General features: G+C 48.7%; 1 protein-coding gene across 1 annotated transcript; it reads left to right on the plus strand.

Moving 5' to 3' along the window:
• The first annotated feature begins 230 nt into the window (after positions 1-230).
• On the plus strand, positions 231-16563 carry LOC114594957 (techylectin-5B-like). Its single transcript, XM_028725264.2, has 6 exons — positions 231-1186; positions 8516-8738; positions 10931-11068; positions 11838-12054; positions 14687-14882; positions 16390-16563. Exons 1-6 carry the CDS (start codon positions 791-793, stop codon positions 16534-16536), a joined length of 1317 nt encoding a protein of 438 aa, XP_028581097.1. The 5' UTR covers positions 231-790; the 3' UTR covers positions 16537-16563.
• The last annotated feature ends 3473 nt before the right edge of the window (positions 16564-20036 follow it).

Here is a 20036-nt window from a genome sequence, read left to right on the forward strand (position 1 = left end):
CTAAAGTAAAATATCTTAGAAACTTGAATTTTAAATATGAATTTTCATAGAATCATAGAATTGTAGAGTTGGAAGGAACCATGAAGAGCAACTCCCTGCAATGTGGGTGTTCATGGGCCATATGTTCTGGGACTGATGGGATTTGCTGTCCAAAAACCCAGTTGGGAAAGACTGCCCTAAATGTTAAGAAACTTTTCTTTTTCATTTTCTGCTTTTTTTTCCAATTGAAGGAAAGAGACCTAGGAAATTCCTAAAACGATCAGGTGTTTGTGATCGATGCATGAACAGCAGTCTCTGTGAGTCGTCTACTGGGTCCTCCTTTGGGGGCAAACGACTTGCTGGAGGACTTGTCCATGGTGCTGAAACCTTGGTGCCAGGAAACCTGTCCTTTGAGCTGTTATCCTCCATGAAAAATGCACCAGTTGCAGGCAATCTGCTCGATTTAATCCAAGGAAACCCTGAGTCTAAGCACACAGCCTCAAGGAGGTTTGGAGAAGACCTTGGGTCCTAGATTGAGCTGGCATTATTCCATCCAAGGCGGAATAACGGAGAGGAGTGGAATTCACGCTTTGCCATCCTCTGGACCACATTTCCTGGGTTCTCGAATCGACGCACACCTATAACCTTGCAATCCCGATGGCAGCTCCACATTCAGCCTTAGGCTCTCCCTCGTGGTGGATCACTTCCTTTCCACGCCAATGCAAAGTTTGGGGTTTGCACCACGGAGACTTCTCCATGCTGGCCACCCTCTGAACGAGTGGCTGTTCCATTGCCAGCTGGCCTGGGCACCATGAAGCTTGGGGTGCCTTCAGGACCCCAAAGGCTGGTGGCACAAACACTCCTCTTCCTGGCTTTCCTGAACCGCCGCTCCCTGCAGAGACCCCTGGCGGCCGATGGCGAAGGGATGAGCGGAGATGACGGCCACCAAGGGAGCCCTGGACTCATCCAGTGTGGAGAATACAGCAACCAGGTCCTGCCCAATGGCAGGTGCAAGATCATAGCCACCTTGCCACAACTGGACCAGCAGAGGTGCCCGGACATGTTCCGTTGCACGGACGAGGTCTCCTACTGGCTCCACGAGAACGAGGAGAGGAAGCAACAGATCCTGGAGCTGCGGGAACTCATCTCAGAGCTCCAGGAGGAGCTGAGGAACCATCGTCACCGCATCAAGATTTTGGAGCTGCAGGTGAGTTTCTTAATGGGGAAAAACATGGGCAGCAACTTAGGTATAGGGAGACTTTGGGGACCATTGGGCTGGATCTGTCCCCACTCCCACGTTCCAACTTTAGTGCATGGTTGGGGCAACCCACCTGTCAGTCACATGATGTAATTGTGACATCAGATTCATTCATTCATCCATCCATCAAGACATCCCAAGGCAGCTTACGGAATAAAATACAAGATAGAACACAAGTAAATAATTAAACCAACGCAACAAAATAATGACCACCCCACTTCCCACAGATACATTTAAAGGGCTATAGGACAGCCTTTCTCAACCTGTGGGTCCCCAGATGTTGTTGAACTACAACTCCCATCACCCCTAGCTAGCAAGGCCAGAGCTCAGGGTTGATGGGATTTGTAGTCCAATCTGGGGACCTACAGGTTGAGAACTGCTGCTATAGGATATTAATCAGCCAAAGGCAGAATAGAGTGGTACTATTACTTCCCTTGACCTTGACCAGGAGCAAACTTTTTCAGCAGGGGGCCGGTCCACTGTCCCTCAGACCTTGTGGGGGGCCAGACTACATCTGGGGGTCAGGGAATGAACGAATTCCTATACCCCACAAATAACCCAGAGATGCATTTTAAATAAAAGGGCACATTCTACTCATGTAAAAACATGCTGATTTCCGGACCGTCTGCTGGCCGGATTGAGAAGGCGATTGGGCAGGATCCGGCCCCCAGGCCTTAGTTTGCCTACCCATGACCTGGACACTATACTTCTGTTGATGCAGCCTAGAACAAAATTAGCATTTTCTGCTGCTGAGTCACGCTGTTGGCTCATGCCAAGCATGTGGTATCCAAACACATTTATTAGAAACAAATCATATAAGAATCTGCTATAGTCAGCTTTTACCATCCCAAAATCATAGAACAGTAAAGTTGGAGTGGATCCTAAGGATCTTCTAGTCCAGCAATGCAGAGATCTCAGCTAAAGAGTCTCTAACAGATGGCCATTTGGCCAAGCTATCATGTCTGTGACAGAATAAATCAGATTTATTAGTGTTTATAAGGTGGCAACAGAATATCACTAGTTAGAGGAGATTGCTTGAGGTATTGGAACCCCAGAGCTGAGACCCCATAAGGCAGGCTTCCTCAACCTCGGCCCTCCAGATGTTTTGGGACTACAACTCCCAGGACCAGTGGTCAGGGATGATGGGAATTGTAGTCACAAAACATCTGGAGGGCCGAGGTGGAGGAAGCCTGCCATAAGGCAAATAGGAAGCCCATGTAGGATTGAGAGAGCCTTTAATAATAATAATAATAATAATAATAATAATAATAATAATAATAATAAATTTTATTTATATCCCGCCCTCCCCAGCCGAAGCCGGGCTCAGGGTGGCTAACAACAATAAAACAGTACCAAAGTACAGCATAAACAACATTCTAAAATCATTCATTATAAAAATTAATTAATTCAAGCCACTGGCAACCAGTGGGCCAGAGCTCCGCGAAGATTGCCGAGGGAGGGAGTCAGGCTGTGCCCTGGCCAAAGGCCTGGTGGAACAGCTCTGTCTTGCAGGCCCTGCGGAAAGATGTCAAGTCCCGCAGGGCCCTGGTCTCTTGTGACAGAGCGTCCCACCAGATCGGAGCCACAGCCGAAAAAGCCCTGGCTCTAGTTGAGGCCAGCCTAACTTCTCTGTGGCCTGGGACCTTCAAGATGTTTTTATTTGAAGACCATAAGTTTCTCTGTGGGGCATACCAGGAGAGGCGGTCCCGTAGGTACGAGGGTCCTAGGCCATCCAGAAAAAGGAGTTGCTGATTAGAATTAAATAACCCTTTTTCTCCTGAGTGGTGGGATTGGGCAGAGGAGGAGAGGACAGACTGCCACCCAGTTTATTTGATTAACCATCTGCTTTCTGATTGATTGATTGATTGATTGAGTATTATAGGTAAATATTTGCACTCTTTCAAAAGCTCGACAGCTTTCGACAGTGTCTGGGATTCTTTAAAACTAGCCTCTGAAGCTAAATACATGCTTAACTCAGTACCATGCCAAATTTAAATGTCTCTCTACAATTTAATCAACTAAAAATGTGGACTTGTATTCAATGTAGCAGTAAGCAACTCGTTCCATTAGTGTAAGGATTTCTGCTGGTGCAATGGCATTTCCCCCCCTCCCAGCCCTCCAGGCACCCTCTAAATCTGTTCCGGGGTCTTCCCCAACGCTCTGGAGCAGATTTGGGGTGCAATGGGGAGGGAGGAGTCTCTCAAAACAAATGCATTAGTTGCCCCCCCCCTTAGGCTGCCATTTACTTGGGAGCAAGCCCTTTCCAGTTCAACAGGACTTAACTTCCAAGTAGGCATGTTTAGGATTGGGCTGTTAGCTGATTAATCTACCAAATAAAAATAGCTTCCCTATTTATTTAATTTTTGTTTCGCTCCTGGATGTAAGAAGAGAACAGATTGCAATATGTGCTTTAATATTTGCATAACTGGAGGTTATGTAAATGAAAAAAAGAAAATAGAGAATCGAGTAAGAGAAAGGATGGCTGTTCTCCAGGTATGAATTACAGAAGGAAGGGAGATTTGGCCCCTTAGGAAGAAACAATATTTTCTTATTATTAAGACTCATAAATCTTTGCCATCCGACGGAGCTCAGAATTTGTTTACTGGAACCATTCTGCAATTTTGCGTCCATCACCTGCACAAATCTGGTTGCTCCTCTCTGAGGATGAGAGCACCTACACTCCTGGTATTAATTAGTTGATCACCATCATGCTTTAACTTTGATTAACATTAGTAGCAACCCAAAAATGTGGCAGCAAGGTACTGTATCGTGCAGTTTACAAAACCAACAAGCAGTAAATAGCAAGAGAAAGAAACGGCGACACAGCAATACAAATCGAGACATCCATATTTCCTTAGGTGGCGTGAATGGATGGTGAACATTGAGCATCTAAGTCTGGAGTTTAGTAAATAAAATCCCCATGGCTGACATAAAATCATTTTTAATAATAATAATAATAATAATAATAATAATAATAATAATAATAATAATAATTTATTTATACCCCGCCCATCTGGCTGGGTTTCCCCAGCCACTCTGGGTGGCTTCTAACAAAGTATTAAAATACAGTGGTCTGTTAAACATTAAAAGCTTCCCTAAACAGAGCATGCACCACTCTGGTGAGATAGTCTGAGGGCAGGTAGGGTCTCAGCCTGCGTATCAGATGGAGCTGGTAAACAGCTGCCCTGGACACAGAATTAACCTGCGCCTCCATGGACAGCTGTGAGTCCAGAATGACTCCCAGGCTGCGCACCTGGTCCTTCAGGGGCACAGTTACCCCATTCAGGACCAGGGAGTCCTCCACACCCGCCTGCCTCCTGTCCCCCCAAAACAGTCCTTCTGTCTTGTCAGGATTCAACCTCAATCCATTAACTGCCATCCATCCTCCAACCACCTCCAGTCCTCCACACACACCCCTGGAAACATGCAGCATGTGTGCGATTTCCCCTCGCAATAGACAATGTCCACAAGTACCACCAAGCCAAAAGCAGATTTTGGTTCAAGGTTTTCCATTGTGGGCTATTGAAATCCCAGCTGCAGCTAAGCACCCATGTCATAAATTCTTCAGCTGTTGTCTTGCTAAACATCAGGAAGAACTTTGTGGAGGCAAGAACTGTTTGACAGGGAAATGGTCTCCCTTGGGAAGTTGTGGACTCTCCTTCCTTGGAGGTTATTAAGCAGAGGTTGGAGGGCCACCTGTCATGGATGCTTTAGTTGACATTCCTGCATTGCAGGGGGTTGGACTAGATGACCCCAGGATCCCTTCCAACTCCAATAATAATAATACATTTTATTTATACCCCGCCCTCCCCGGCCAGAGCCGGGCTCAGGGCAGCTAGCACCATTAAAATTACAGTAAAAACATAATGGGGGGGGACAATTTACCGTATTTTTTGCTCTATAGGACACACTTTTCCCACTCCAAAAATGAAGGGGAAATGTGTGTGCGTCCTATGGAGCGAATGCAGGCTCCTTGGCTTCAGCGATAGCAACGGGAAGCCTCCGAAGTGCAGAGGGAGAGCTCCCCCCGCACTCCGGAGGCTTCACGTTGCTTTCGCTGAAGCCACCTGAAGCCCCCGGAGTGCAGGGAACTCCCGCTGCGCTCCGGGGGCTTGAGGCAGCTATCCACAAGCCTTCGGAGCGCAGCAGGAGTTCCCTCTGCACTCCGGGGGCTTCAGGCAGCTATCCGCAAGCCTTCGGAGCATTCCCGCTGTGCTTGCGGATAGCCGCCTGAAGAGCGAGAGGGGTTGGTGCACACCAATCCCTCTTGCTCTCCAGGCTTCACTTCACTTCGTTTCTCCTCCCACTTTGCTGAAGGGGCGCTGTGCAGAGAGGAGGAGAATTTTTCCCCCCTGTTCTCCTCCTCCTATGGTCCAGTGCGTTCTATGGTCCGGTGCGTCCTATAGAGCGAAAAATACAGGTTAAGATGCAATTTAAAATGCAGCCTCATTTTAAAAGTAGCCCATAGATCAGAACCATAAGGTGAGGGAAACATAAGGGTCAGGCTGAGTCCAAACCAAAGGCCAGGTGGAACTGCTCTGTCTTGCAGGCCCTACGGAAAGATATCAAGTCCCACAGGGCCCTAGTCTCTTGGGACAGAGCGTTCCACCACGTCGGGGCCAGTATTGAAAAGGCCCTGGCCCTAGTTGAGACCAATCTAACCACCTTGTGACCTGGGACCTCCAAAATGGTGTCATTTGTGGACCTTAAGGTCCTCCGCAGGGCATACCAGGAGAGGCGGTCCTGTAGGTACAAGGGTCCTAGGCCACATAGGGCTTTAAAGGTCAAAACCAGCACCTTAAACCTGACCTTGTACTCCACCGGGAGCCAGTGCAGTTGGTAAAGCACTGGATGAATGCGATCCCACAGCAAGGACCCCATAAGGAGTCCTTACATTTCTATAATTCCATGATTCACATATTCAGGAATGACAGCTGTGGGGAAACCTGAACAGGTGATTTAGTTATTTTGGATATTTATTTTAGATACACCTGGGAGCAGAAGTATGATACCTGGGGGCCTCCCAGTCAAAAATGGAAGGAAACCCCCCAGAGCCCAGAGCCCCACCTGCGATGACTGCAATGCAGTATGAGAACACCTGTACAGGTGTACCATGACCATAATAGCAATAACATAAATAAATCTGAGCTCAGTTTCCTGATGATGTCTCTGGCGCAAGCCCCACCACTAGGCAAGGGACTCCCATGACAGGTTCCCATGGTAGCTCAGCTAAGAGAGAAATCACAGAAGGGTATAGACCTCTTGTGCTTGCTGTAGGCTTCCCGCAGGCGTCTGGTTGGTCGCTGTGAGACCAGGATGCTGGAATAGATGGGCCATGGGCCTGATCCACCAGGCTTTCCTCATGTTCTTGTCTTCCTGCATGAGCCCCACTGAAAAGGGGCTCCTACTCTAAAGGAGCTTCAAGAAGGAGAACCTCACTGAATTGTGTGCCCCGCGTTGGTTCACGTCCCTGTGCTGGGTTTCGTACAAAGCGTGCTCTCCTTGGATCACGCCCTTTATCCAACACATGTTGGCTTATTTCTCTGCTGAGCTCCCCGCTGCCACAAAGTGCCTCCGTGCGAGACGAGAGGATCACAAGTTCTCTTCCTTTAATTCTCTGTGGAGGGTCCTTGCCCTTTGCCAGATAAGCTTCTCTGGGGGGGTTGGCTAATGACAGATCAGACCGATGAGCCAGAGATCTCAATCACACCAGAGCCATCAGCTCTTAAGGGGTTCGGCCACACAAGTCTTGTACATTGTGTGTGTGTGTGTGTGTGTGTGTGTGTGTGTGTGTGTGTGTGTGTTAGGAATCTGCAACATGGACAGCCATATAGTGCAATACAGCCCTGTTCAGGGAAGTTTTTAATGTGTGACATTTTAATGTATTTTTAATCTTTGTTGGAAGCCGCCCAGAGTGGCTGGGGAAAACCAGCCAGATGGGTGGGGTACAAATAATAATAAATTATTATTATTATTATTATTATTATTATTATTATTATTATTATTATTATTATTATTATTATTCCCCAGCACAATGTTTCCTCAGCAAGCTTGCTCACTGCATTTTGCCCATCCTTTAGCAGAGGTCAGCAAACTTTTTCAGCAGAAGGCTGGTCCACTGTCCTTCAGACCTTGTGGGGGGCCGGACTATATTTTGGGGGGGAAATTAATGAACGAATTCCTATGCCCCTCAAATAACCCAGAGATGCATTTTAAATAAAAGGACACATTCTACTCATGTAAAAACACACCGATTCCCAGACCATCCACGGGACGGATTCAGAAGGCGATCTGGCTTCCGTCACAGTGTTCCGTTGCGCCAGAAGCAGTTTCATCATGCTGGCCACATGACCTGGAAAACTGACTGTGGACAAACGCCGGCTCCCTCAGCCTGAAAGCGAGATGAGCGCCGTGACCCCAGCCACCTTTGACTGGACTTAACTGTCCAGGGGGCCTTTACCTTTGCCTTCAGCTGCATACAGCCAATTAAAGAAGGCAGTCACTGCCCCACAGGCTTACAGTCAGGGCGAAAACACAACACAAAAGTGGAAAGACATAGGGAGGGAAGAGGCACAACAAACCTCAATATTGGGCACCAATTTCTAAAGAGTTCTTGCTCTATTGACCAGTTGGCCAAGTTCAGGAGGTGGGTAGGGGGTGATGTTTATTTCTGGAGCAACTCATCCCACTCTTGAATGTTTTGCTTGTCCTTCTTTATCTATCTGTCTATCATCTATCTATCTATCTATCATCTATCTATCTATCTATCATCTATCTATATCTATCTATCTCTCTATCTATCTATCTATATCTATCTATCTATCTATCTATCTATCTATCTATCTATCTATCATCTGTCTAATTAATTTTTTACATATCATTCCCAACAATAATATAACATATATTCTTATCTTATACAATGTTTTGGACTTCCATCAACCGCATCTGAAGGTTTTTTCAGTCTTTATCACTCAATCTACATTTCTTAATTTCCCTATTACTTTTAATTGCCCTTAACTAACAACTCTCTTCATTATCTTCTCTGCAATATTTCACACAGTCCTCCTTACAAAACGTCTCGCAGTCCTACTGGCATAATCCGTTTATTACAATTGCTTTTCCAATAGTTCCAATATTTACTCCAGTCCTCTGAGAATCTCTGGTCCTGCAAGTTTCGAATTCCTTCCTGTCATCTTATCCAATTCTGCATAGTCCATTAATTCCACTGTCCTTCTTTATTCCATGCCTCCTGCCGGCCCCCATCCTGCTGCTGTGAAGCATGAAGAGAAGTCCAGCCGCAACGCCACCGTGGAGCAGCGGGTTCAGGAGTTGGAGCAGCACTACCAGGAGGCCAGCACCCTGCAGCACATTCAGGCCACGCTCCTGTACGACATGCAGGCCCAGGTCCACAATGTCTCCCTGCTGATGGACTGGGTGCGGCACAACCCAGGCTGCCTGGTCCCGGTGGAGATGAGGCTCCAGCACGAGATGCACTACCCAGGTGAGTCCCCCCGGAAGAGCCAAGATTCGGGTTCGAGTCCCACGTTGGCCAAAAGACTCCTGCCTGCAGAGGTTTGGACTAGATGACCCTTGGGGTCAGGGCTGAATTTAGCTTTGAAGGTACTGAAAGTAAATGGGGCCCTTTATGTGTCCAGCTGTGCTTTGCCAACAACAGATTGTCGCTGTTTTTTGTGTTGAATATATGCTATATGGGACACGGGTGGCGCTGTGGGTTAAACCATAGAACCTAGGACTTGCCGATCAGAAGGTCGGCGGGTCGAATCCCCACGACGGGGTGAGCTCTCGTTGCTCTGTCCCTGCTCCTGCCAACCTAGCAGTTCGAAAGCACGTCAAAGTGCAAGTAGATAAATAGGTACCACTCCGGCGGGAAGGTAAACGGCATTTCCGTGCACTGCTGTGGTTTGCCAGAAGCGGCTTAGTCATGCTGGCCACATGACCCAGAAGCTGTACGCCGGCTCCCTCGGCCAGTAAAGCGAGATAAGCGCCGCAACCCCAGAGTCAGCCACGACTGGACCTAATGGTCAGGGGTCCCTTTACCTTTACCTTTTACTTTTCCTTGATCATGCATTGATTTCCTCACTTCCCCAATCCCATCCTGAGCCTTCATTTGGCACCTCCTCTGTATTCTGTGGGGCACCCCTTCCCCCTTTTGTCTCCTGGTCCTCTCCCCACCCTAAGATCCCAAAGGAAATGCCCTTAAAGGTGTTTGTGATGTTGTTTCTTCGGTTGTGGGCTTTGACCCCATAACAACAACCAGGTCGACGGAGCCCTTCCCATCTATCCTCCAACTGGGATTATCTGATAAAGACTTTCACCCACTAGCCCAAATCCAGCCTGAGCCCCTGACGTAGGCAAAGGGAAGAGCACGCCTCTGGGCTAGCAATCCTTTAAGCCGGCCAGTTCTGGATGTTGTGTGCTCGCTGTCCCCCTGGCTTTAAGCGGGATGTAGACCAGGTCAGTCCGCTTCTGATCCCACTGCACACTGAGGCTACGTAAGCAGAGTCACCTCAGTTGCCCCTGAGGGAGAGGCATTTTGCAGCAAGAAGAGGGACTCTGGTCACTGTGCTCGGGTGGGGTTCAATCACATGCCAGTGTGGAGAAGAAGAAGAAGAGTTTGGATTTGATATCCCGCCTTTCACTCCCTTTCAGGAGTCTCAAAGCGGCTAACATTCTCCTTTCCCCTCCTCCCCCACAACAAACACTCTGTGAGGTGAGTGGGGCTGAGAGACTTCAGAGAAGTGTGACTGGCCCAAGGTCACCCAGCAGCTGCATGTGGAGGAGCAGGGAATTGAACCCGGTTCACCAGATTACGAGTCCACCGCTCTTAACCACCACACCACACTGGCTCTCGGAAGAAGAGGGCAAGAAGAGGGACTCTGGTCAGTGTGCTTGGGTGGGGTCCAATCACATGCCAGTGTGGAGCTAGGGCTGCCGTAAGTCTGGGATTTCCCAGACATATACGGGATTCGTCCGTTGGAAATAGTGTCTGGGTGGAATTTCAGGAAATCAGTAAAAATGTCCGGGAAAACCCAGGTGTATGGCAACCCATGCTGGAAGTGTTGCTTTTTTGGTGAATTCCCTTAAGAATACAGTCATACCTCATGTTACGTTACATTCTTTCAGGTTACATCCCACGGCGACCCAGAAGTATCGGAAAGGGTTACTTCCGGGTTTCACAGCTCGCGCATGCGCAGACGCACAAAGTGACATCGCGTGCATGCTCAGAAGTGACGAATCACAACCTGTGCGTGCGCAGACGTGCCACTGTGGGTTGCGCTCTTTTCATGTTGCGAATGGGCCTCTGAAACGGATCCCGTTTGCAACCAGAGGAACCACTGTATATCAAAAACTTCATTTTTTTGGAGATTTCACAAAAAAAGGAGGGAGGGAGGGAGGGAGGGAGGGAGGGAGGGAGGGAGGGAGGGAGGGAGGGAAGGAAGGAAGGAAGGAAGGAAGGAAGGAAGGAAGGAAGGAAGGAAGGAAGGAAGGAAGGACTCAACAGCTCCCCTCCCCCCCAAAAAAGAAGCTCCACAACTTTTTTGTCCGGATTTTCACTTCTTGAAATACGACAACCCTAGGTGGAGCAATTAAAGTCAGTTTGTTATTATTGGTTTGTGGGCTCAGTCCAGATGATGCCTTGAAATGGTTTTTCTCTCCCTTCCTCCCCGGCAGATGTGAAGCATGCCAAGAACTGCCCCATCGATTGTGCCTCCATATACTACAACGGGGTCCGGCGGTCGGGCATCTATAGCATCATGCCATCCGATGGAGGTCTGCCCATTGAAGTGCTGTGCGAGATGGATGTGGAAGGTATGGAAGGAGGCAATGGGAGTGGGTCCTCCCTGGTGTTTCCTTACATGTTGAGATGCTTGGGTCAGATGCTGCTTCGCAGTGGCGTAGCGTGGGGGGTGCAGGGGGTGCCAGCCGCACCGGGCGCAACATCTGGGGTTAGGGCAAATCCACAGGTTAGGGAGCGCAAATCCACGGGTTAGGGGGCGCAAATCCATGGGTTAGGGGGCGCAAATTACTTGCCTTGCCCCGGGTGCTGACAACCCATGCTACGCCACTGCTGCTTCGTGACTGGACTTAACTGTCAGGGGTCCTTTAGGTAAAGGTAAAGGGACCCCTGACCATTAGGTCCAGTCGTGCACGACTCTGGAGTTGCGTCGCTCATCTCGCTTTACTGGCCAAGGTAGCCGGCGTACAGCTTCCGGGTCATGTGGCCAGCAGGACTTAGCCGCTTCTGGCGAACCAGAGCAGCGCACAGAAATTCCGTTTACCTTCCCGCCAGAGCAGTACCTATTGATCTACTTGCACTTTGACGTGCTTTCGAACTGCTAGGTTGGCAGGAGCAGGGACTGAGCAATGGGAGCTCACCCCGTCGCAGGGATTCAAACCGCCAACCTTCTGATCAGCAAGTCCTAGGCTCTGTGGTTTAACCCACAGCACCACCCGCGTCCCTCAGGGGTCCTTTACCTTTAAATCTTCCAAACGGGGTGGGAGAAGTTCAGATCAGGGTGTGTGTTTTTTCAGTTGGATTGTCAGTTCAATGACATTTCTCGCCGCAATTGTGTGGCAGGTGGAGGCTGGACCGTCATCCAGCGGCGTCAGGACGGCACGGTCAATTTCAACCGGACGTGGAACGAGTACAAAGACGGCTTTGGGGAGTTGAGCAGTGAATTCTGGATGGGCAACGAAAACATTCACAAGATCACCAGCCAAGGGGACTACTCTCTCCGCATCGACCTGGAAGATTGGAACAATAAGCACAAACATGCCTTTTACCAGCTGTTCAGGTAGGTCTTCAGGTGAGAGGGCATCTGGGTTACTGCCCAGCAAAACACGATAATACGATAATCTTTATTGCCATTGTCCCATACAGAACAAAGAAATTGAAAAGTCTACATAAGACATTCAAAACCCAACAAGCCTGCTATCCCAGCTATCCCAGCCTGATCAGCCCCCTGAAACCTCTGACACCATTTTTAAATACAATATACTCCCATAGAAACTCCTTATACTGTGTTTAAAACCAGAATTGCATTTGGGTAGAAACTGTTTCTCAGGTGGCTAGTCCTAGTCTCAATAACCCTGCACCCTCTTCCAGAAGGCAGAAGCTGAAAGAGATCATTTCCGGGGTGCGCACTATCCTGCGCTATCTCTGCAGCTTTCTTATGGCACCTGGAAGCGTAGATTTGATCCAAGGTGGGAAGAGTGCACCCAGTTATTCTCTCTGCAGTCTTTACAACCCTGGACAGCATTGTTTTTCCCCTGACCGTGCAGCTCCCAAACCACACACACAGACCATAAATTGATACAATCTCAACAGTACACCACCCATATTTTAGAAGTTACCAACAAGATTGCTTTCCTCTATCCAAAGCACCCTGTTGTTGAACTGCCCCCTCCCATCAGCCCCAAGAGCCAGCATGCCCAATGGTCAGGGATTTGTACTATTCATTTATTTCATGCCATTCCTACACTTTATTGTTAAAGCAAAAAACCAAGCGGTTTACAAAAAAAGATAAAACCATAAAATTATCAATTGGGAGGGAAATAGCAGGAAAAATTTTAAACTTTCTAAACATCTCTATGGGTGTGTCTAATTTTTTTATTTTTATGAAATGGATAGATAAATAAAATCGTTTAAGTTTACACCCCACCCTTTACATCCCAAAGGAGCCCAGGCTGGGAAACTCACAAGCCGCAAAGCAATTGAAACATTGAAAAACATCTTAAGAACAATTCCATTGCAGATGTGGAGAGGGAAAGATCTTTGTTTTAAAAGGCTTGTTGGAAGAGAAAGTTCTTTCAGTAGCCACCAAAAGGGCCTTATATTCAAGGGGAGGGGAGTTCCAAAGGGCAGGTGCCATGATGCTAAAGGCCCGATTCCTACACTGTGTGGAACAGTCCTTCTGATAAGAGGGCTGAGCCAGTTGCTTTATCTCAAGTTATCCTTGCAAACTAGCCCAAATCCTTGCATCCCAGCTCGTTCAGTGAGATCATCTGCAGGGGTATCGCTGGTCATTCCCTGAGTTGCTAAGTCTCATTTACAGCAACCGAGCTTTTAGTGTCATCGGCCCAGCCCTGCGGAACTCCTTGCCACTGGAGATTCAGCGGGTGCCTTCCGTGTCACCACTTAAATGCCCACTGCCAACTCCTCCGTTCCACCAGGCCGGTGCTGGACACTAAGAGTGCATCCTTCCGCAGTACCTAGCTGATGTCTGCTTTCAACCTTTTATGGTTTTATTCAGTGCTTTTTTTTTCTTTAAAAAATGTTTAGGGGCACTCTCATTTTCCTACTCATATTGAAAAACTGCCCTTCAATGAGGCCAAACTTAGATTCACAAAATGTTTAGGGGTATAATGCGTACCCCTGCGTGCCCCCCCAGAAAAAAAGCACACTGGTTTTATTGCTATAAACCGCTTCAATATACCGTATTGGCCTGAATATAAGCTGCACCTTTCCCCCCAATTCCGACTGTGAAAAATTAAAGCGCGACTTATAATCGTGGCCTTGCGGTATGCAGCCAGGATGCAGGGCAAACAGTGCCAGGAGCGTGGCAAAGCGGCGCCTGCCCTGTGCGTAGTTCCCCATCCTCTCCCCCAAGGCCAGGAAGGGAGAGAGTGAGGAAGGGGGAAAGCCACCAACAACACAGTGCAGCTCACCCAGTGAAGAAGGGAGTGGCTTATATTCAGGTATTCTTTTCTTTTCTTTTTTCTCTCCCCCCCCCCCCCAATTTTAAAGGTGTGGCTTATGTTTGTGTGCGGCTTATATTTGGGTCAAAAGGGATGTGGGCGGTGCTGTGGGTTAAACCACAGAGGCTAGGACTTGCCGATCAGAAGCTCGGCGGTTCGAATCCCCGCAATGACGGGGTGAGCTCCCGTTGCTCGGTCCCTGCTCCTGCCAACCTAGCAGTTTGAAAGCACACCAGTGCAAGCAGATAAATAGGTACCGCTCCAGCGGGAAGGTAAACGGCGTTTCCGTGTGCTGCTCTGGTTCGCCAGAAGCGGCTTAGTCATGCTGGCTACATGACCCAGAAGATGTACGCCGGCTCCCTCAGCCAATAAAGCGAGATGAGCGTCGCTACCCCAGAGTTGTCTGCAACTGGACCTAATGGTCAGGGGTCCCCTTTACACGGAGATTCAAACCGCCGACCTTCTGATCGGCAAGTCCTAGGCTCTGAGGTTTAACCCACAGCGCCACCCGCGTCCTATACAAATGTTTTAATGCAGAAATAAATAATATGCCATCTGCAGGAGGCCCTCGCCTGCAGAGTGCAGAGGTTAGGAAACCAGAAGCCCAAGGACAGCGTTCCTTTTGATTTCTGCAAAACCACCTCCCCTCTGAATTTGCCCTGGCTCGGGAGCGACGACTTAGAAGCCCACTCTAAGATGCTCTCAGAAGCCTTCCCTGTTGCCTTGCAGCATCGAGAACGAGGTGAATTACTACCGCCTGCATGTGGAGGGCTTCAGTGGGACGGTGGAGGATTCCTTCGCCTGGTACCACAACAAGAGGAGTTTCAGCACGCCCGACTCGGGGAATATCTGCGCCGCCATCTCCCACGGAGGCTGGTGGTACCACCAATGTTTCTTCTCCAACCTCAACGGCGTTTACTACAAAGTAAGTCAGGACACTGAGGTGGCCTCCACAGCCCGCCTGCCCTCTCGGGTTTTCATTTTAATTTCAGCTTCAAGCAAGCTTGTGGGTGGGTATAATATGCTAAAAATTGCTAAATTTATATGCTAAATTTATAGTCATACCTCAGGTTGCATCCGCTTCAGGTTACGTGTTTTCGTGTTGCGGCCCGTGGCAACCCGGAAGTACCGGAACTGGTTACCTCTGGGTTTTGCCGCTCATGCATGTGCAGAAGCACTAAATTGTGCCGCGTGTGTGCGCAGATGTGGCACTTCGGCTTGTGTCAGTTCCGTGTTATGGACAGGCCTACGGAACGGATCCCATCCGTAACATGAGGCTCCACTGTACAGTGGTGCCTCAGGTTACAGACGCTTCAGGTTACAGCTGCTTCAGATTACAGACTCGGCTAACCCAGAAATAGTACCTCGGGTTAAGAACTTTGCTTCAGGATGAGAACAGAAATCATGCTGCGGTGGTGCAGCAGCAGCAGGAGGCCCCATTAGCTAAAGTGGTATCTCAGGTTAAGAACAGTTTCAGGTTAAGTGCGGAACTCCGGAACGAATTAAGTTCTTAACCTGAGGTACCACTGTATATGCTAAAGCTATTTTTGGTCATCTGCATACTATCCCTTGGTTTTTCCTGTAGGACTAATTGCAGTCGTTAACAGTCATCAACAGGTTGACCATACCCATTGAGTCAATCACCCATCTCCCACTACCCTTCTGAGAAAAACCCCACCCCACCCTCCCACTATTAATTATTATTATTATTATTATTATTATTATTATTATTATTATTATTACCCTGCCCATCGGGCTGGATTTCCCTAGCCACTCTGGGTGACTTCCAACAAAATATTAAAATACAGTAATGCATCAAACATTAAAAGCTTCCCTAAACAGGGCTGCCTTCAGATGTCTTCTAAAAGACTGGTAGTTGTTGTTCTCTTTGGCATCATCCACCCTTAATTTAGAGGGCCTCGGGTCCTGCCACCCCACATTAAGCACTAGGTGTCAGACTTCCACATCTGGTTTTAGCAAAAGGGTGCAAATTTACCCTCTGTTCTTGAAATATACTTGGAGTCGAGTGTGGATTTCATGCTCTTTATTCAGCTCATAGTGGTGAGGAGGAATGGAAGTTCCCCCTGAATGTCTGCTTTATATACATTATTTTCACAATGGGCCCCACATGATTGGCTAATTCCGGGATTCTCCTGTAGGCCAATCAGGTTGCGGATTCACTTCCACCTGGAGTTGGATTGGGTGGCTCCTGTGGACCAATCAGACTGCTGCATTCTGGATCCTATTGTTCTAGGACCAATCAGACTGCTGCATTCTGGATCCTATTGTTCTAGGACCAATCAGACTGCTGCATTCTGGATCCTATTGTTCGAGGACCAATCAGACTGCTGCAATTTGGATCCTATTCAACTCAGTTCTCTTCCCCAACTCTCTCCCTCTCTCATCTCCTCCCGTGTTGTCCATATGCGCAGGGTGGAAGATACTCTCTGAAGAACCGCAAGATTCTTGGCCCCGATGGAGTGGTCTGGTACACGTGGAAGGACACCGATTATTACTCCCTCAAGAAAGTCACCATGATGATCCGCCCCCGCACATTCCGCCCCCACCTCTCCCCATGAAGGAACCCGGGATTTCCTTCTCATCAAATCACAGCTGGGCAATGGATGACCCTGAACAACTGCATTGCAGTCCACCTGCCTATCCTGAGGCATGGCCCCTCACGCCAGTCGGTCTGTCACGTGGACAATGAATGCAAAGAGCAGTGGACAGAATCTGACCCTCGGGCACTTTCACCCAGGAGGGGTGCATTCCGGCAGCAAGGCTAGCTTGACAAACGAGGGGTGGTTGGTGCTCTCCCTAAATGTGGGCGCTTTGGTGGCTGCAAGCTGTGGAGATGGCAGCCCAGTGGAAGTCATGGCTTCTTGAAGAATGGCTGCGTCCTGCTCTTTGTCAGAATGAAACAGGCTACGAAAAGGAAACCAAAGAAATGAGTTTGGAATATCAGTATATTTTATGAAGACTGATGGGCGCAGCTTGGAGCGGTGCAGTGCTGCCCTCTGTTGGAAGAAGCTGGGCTTTGCTGGACCTCAAACTCCCTCTTTCGCTTCATGTTCCCAACAGTCAGACATCTTGCCTGTTCAGCCTTGAGGATTTGCCATTGCCACCTGCTGCCAAGGAAAAGGAACTGCTTTGCAAATGGAAGTCTCCTCGTTTTTCTCTGGCAGTTCGGGGGCATATTTCCGCAGCAAATCACAGAGACCCCTTGCGACAGGGACCTATATCTCTTTGAAGCTGAACTGTTTAGCGTAGTTGGAAGAAGAGGAGGAGAAAAGAGACAGCATCACTTTTGCTTATTTCGTAAAACTCATATACTGCTTGATTTGTAAAAACAAAACCCTCAAGATCTTTAAAATGGGGGAAAGGGCCTTTTTGCTTTCCTGACCTGGTGCTATAGGTGCTTTTCTGCAAAGACTCGGTCCTTCCTTGGAATGGGTTAACTGAAAAATGAGAGACTTGTATTTTCAGAATTCCTGAAAGCAGAAGCTGGAATATTATCCATGCCCTGCTTCTGCCCACTGTAGAGGGGACCCTTCGGTTTGGAGTCGGTGGTGGGGGGTAGGATTGGCTGCAAAATCATAGCTGCCAGGGAAACTTCAGAAAAGCTTGAGGGAGCTGAGAGCAACATCTGCAGCAGAGATCTGCAGCAGAGAGGTGCAATTTCTCCAGCCAGGTCTTTTGGCGGAATCTATCTCCCATAAGGTCACACAACTTCTTCAAAGTGGTCTTGCCAACCAACTGCTAACTGCATAGCTGTCAACCGTCCCTTATTTGGCGGGAAACTCCCTTATCCCAGCGCCGTGTCCCGCTGCTGTCCCTTATTGATGATGTCCCTTAAATTTCCTGGGTTTCAAAGGAAGCAGCTCCTCTCCCTCCCTCCCTGCCGGCCAGGGAGGCTCCAACTGTGTTGCTTGGCTGCGTTGCTCACCCAATAAGGAGTCTAAGAACGACTGGTGGGTGGAGCTTGCATGCCTTGTGCCAATCAAATCGGCCGCGTTGCCTGGGGACTCGCCTTTGCTCAGCGCTTCCCAGCAGAGAGGTGATCGTGGTTTTCCTTGCTGCATCCCCTTTGCTGGGTTGCTGCACTATGGGAACCACCGCTTGAGGCTTCGTTTGGCTGCTGGCTGGGCTTTCTACCTTTGGCTCGGAGGGGCTCAGAAGTCGAACATACCTGCGCCCACAAAATCCCTTATTTTGGCTGCTGATCCCTTATAAAAATCTTGTAAAAAGTACAAGATTTTTGAGACGGTCTGGGTATGTCCCAAATTTCATCACAAAACTGGACCACTTATTGGATTATATTGCCACCTGCTGGTATATTAGGTAGAAAGATACATGAATGGAAGGATGTGTGGATGGGTGATGCTTTAGATCAGGGGTCAGCAACCTTTTTCAGCCGTGGGCTGGTCCACCGTCCCTCAGACCATGTGGTAGACCAGACTATATTTTGAAGGGGAAAAATGAACGAATTCCTATGCTCCACAAATAACCCAGAGATGTATTTTAAATAACATTCTACTCATGTAAAAACACGCTGATTCCCGGACCGTCAGCGGGCCGCATCCAGCCCCAGGGCCTTAGGTTGCCTACCCCTGCTTTAGAACAGTGTTTCTCAACCTTTTTTCCAACCGTGGCCCCCAAACCACCTTGTTTCCTTCCTGTACCCCCCTGTCCTACTGGTAGAAAGGTAGCTATTTTGCTTGTAAACAGAACATCTTTTATTTACCGTATTTTTCGCTCTATAGGACGCACTTTTTCCCCTTCAAAAATGAAGGGGAAATGTGTGTGCGTCCTATGGAGCGAAGACGCCATAGCCCCGCGACCCTCTCCCGGCTGGAGAGGTGACGCGCGGCTATGGCAGCAGCCTCTCCGCTGCACCTTTCCGCTGCTCCCCGACCTGCTCTTTGGGGCTGGTGGTGGGCTTCCCCCCGCCAGCCCCAAAGAGCAGGTCAAAAGGAACCTGAAGCCTGGAGAGCGAGAGGGGTCAGTGCGCACCGACCCCTCTCACTCTCCAGGCTTCCAAGGTAGCCGCCTGAACGCACCTTAAACGGCACTTTGTTTTAGAGGGGGGAAACAAGAGGGGGCAAATTCTCCCCTTCTCTGTGCAGCGCCTCCCGCTGCTTCACTGAAGGGGCGCTGGGCAGAGAGGGGGAGAATTTTTCTTCTTGTTCTCCCCCCTCTAAAACAAGGTGCGTCCTATTGTCTGGTGCGTCCTATGGTGCGAAAAATACGGTATATTTTTTATAATTATATTATAAGTATATAATTTCACCTGCAGCCCCCTTGGAATATCTGGGGGGCAGGGGGCCCCCAGCTGAGAAACACTGCTAAAGAGATATATGTGACTGTACTGTACAGGTCACTGCCAGCAGGAGTTTACAATTGAAAATTTGACAGACAAAAGTGGTGACAGAGATAAACAGGGAAGTAGTACACTGCCCTTAAAGTTGAACATGCTGATGCTCAGTGTGCTTCCAGGTGTGGACAATTTTGTTGTTGTTGTTGTTGTTGTTTAGTCGTTTAGTTGTGTCCAACTCTTCGTGACCCCACGGACCAGAGCATGCCAGGCACTCCTGTCTTCCACTGCCTCTCGCAGTTTGGTCAAACTCATGCTGGTAGCTTCGAGAACACTGTCCCACCATCTCGTCCTCTGTCGTCCCCTTCTCCTTGTGCCCTCCATCTTTCCCAACATCAGGGTCTTTTCCAGGGAGTCTTCTCTTCTCTTGAGGTGGCCAAAGTCTTGGAGCCTCAGCTCCAGGATCTGTCCTTCCAGTGAGCACTCAGGCCTGATTTCCTTCAGAATGGAGAGGTTTTATCTTCTTGCAGTCCATGGGACCCTCAAGAGTCTCCTCCAGAATTCAAAAGCATCCATTCTTTGGAGATCAGCCTTCTTTATGTCCAGCTCTCACTTCCATACATCACTACTGGGAAAACCAGAGGTTTAACTATACGGACCTTTGTCAGCAAGGTGATGTCTCTTGCTTTTTAAGATGCTGTCTAGGTTTTCTCCAAAGAAGCAGGCATCTTTTAAGGGTGCCTACATTCTGCATGGACTGGTTTC

The sequence above is a fragment of the Podarcis muralis genome, chromosome 3, assembly GCF_964188315.1.
Source record: "Podarcis muralis chromosome 3, rPodMur119.hap1.1, whole genome shotgun sequence".
NCBI lineage: Eukaryota > Metazoa > Chordata > Lepidosauria > Squamata > Lacertidae > Podarcis > Podarcis muralis.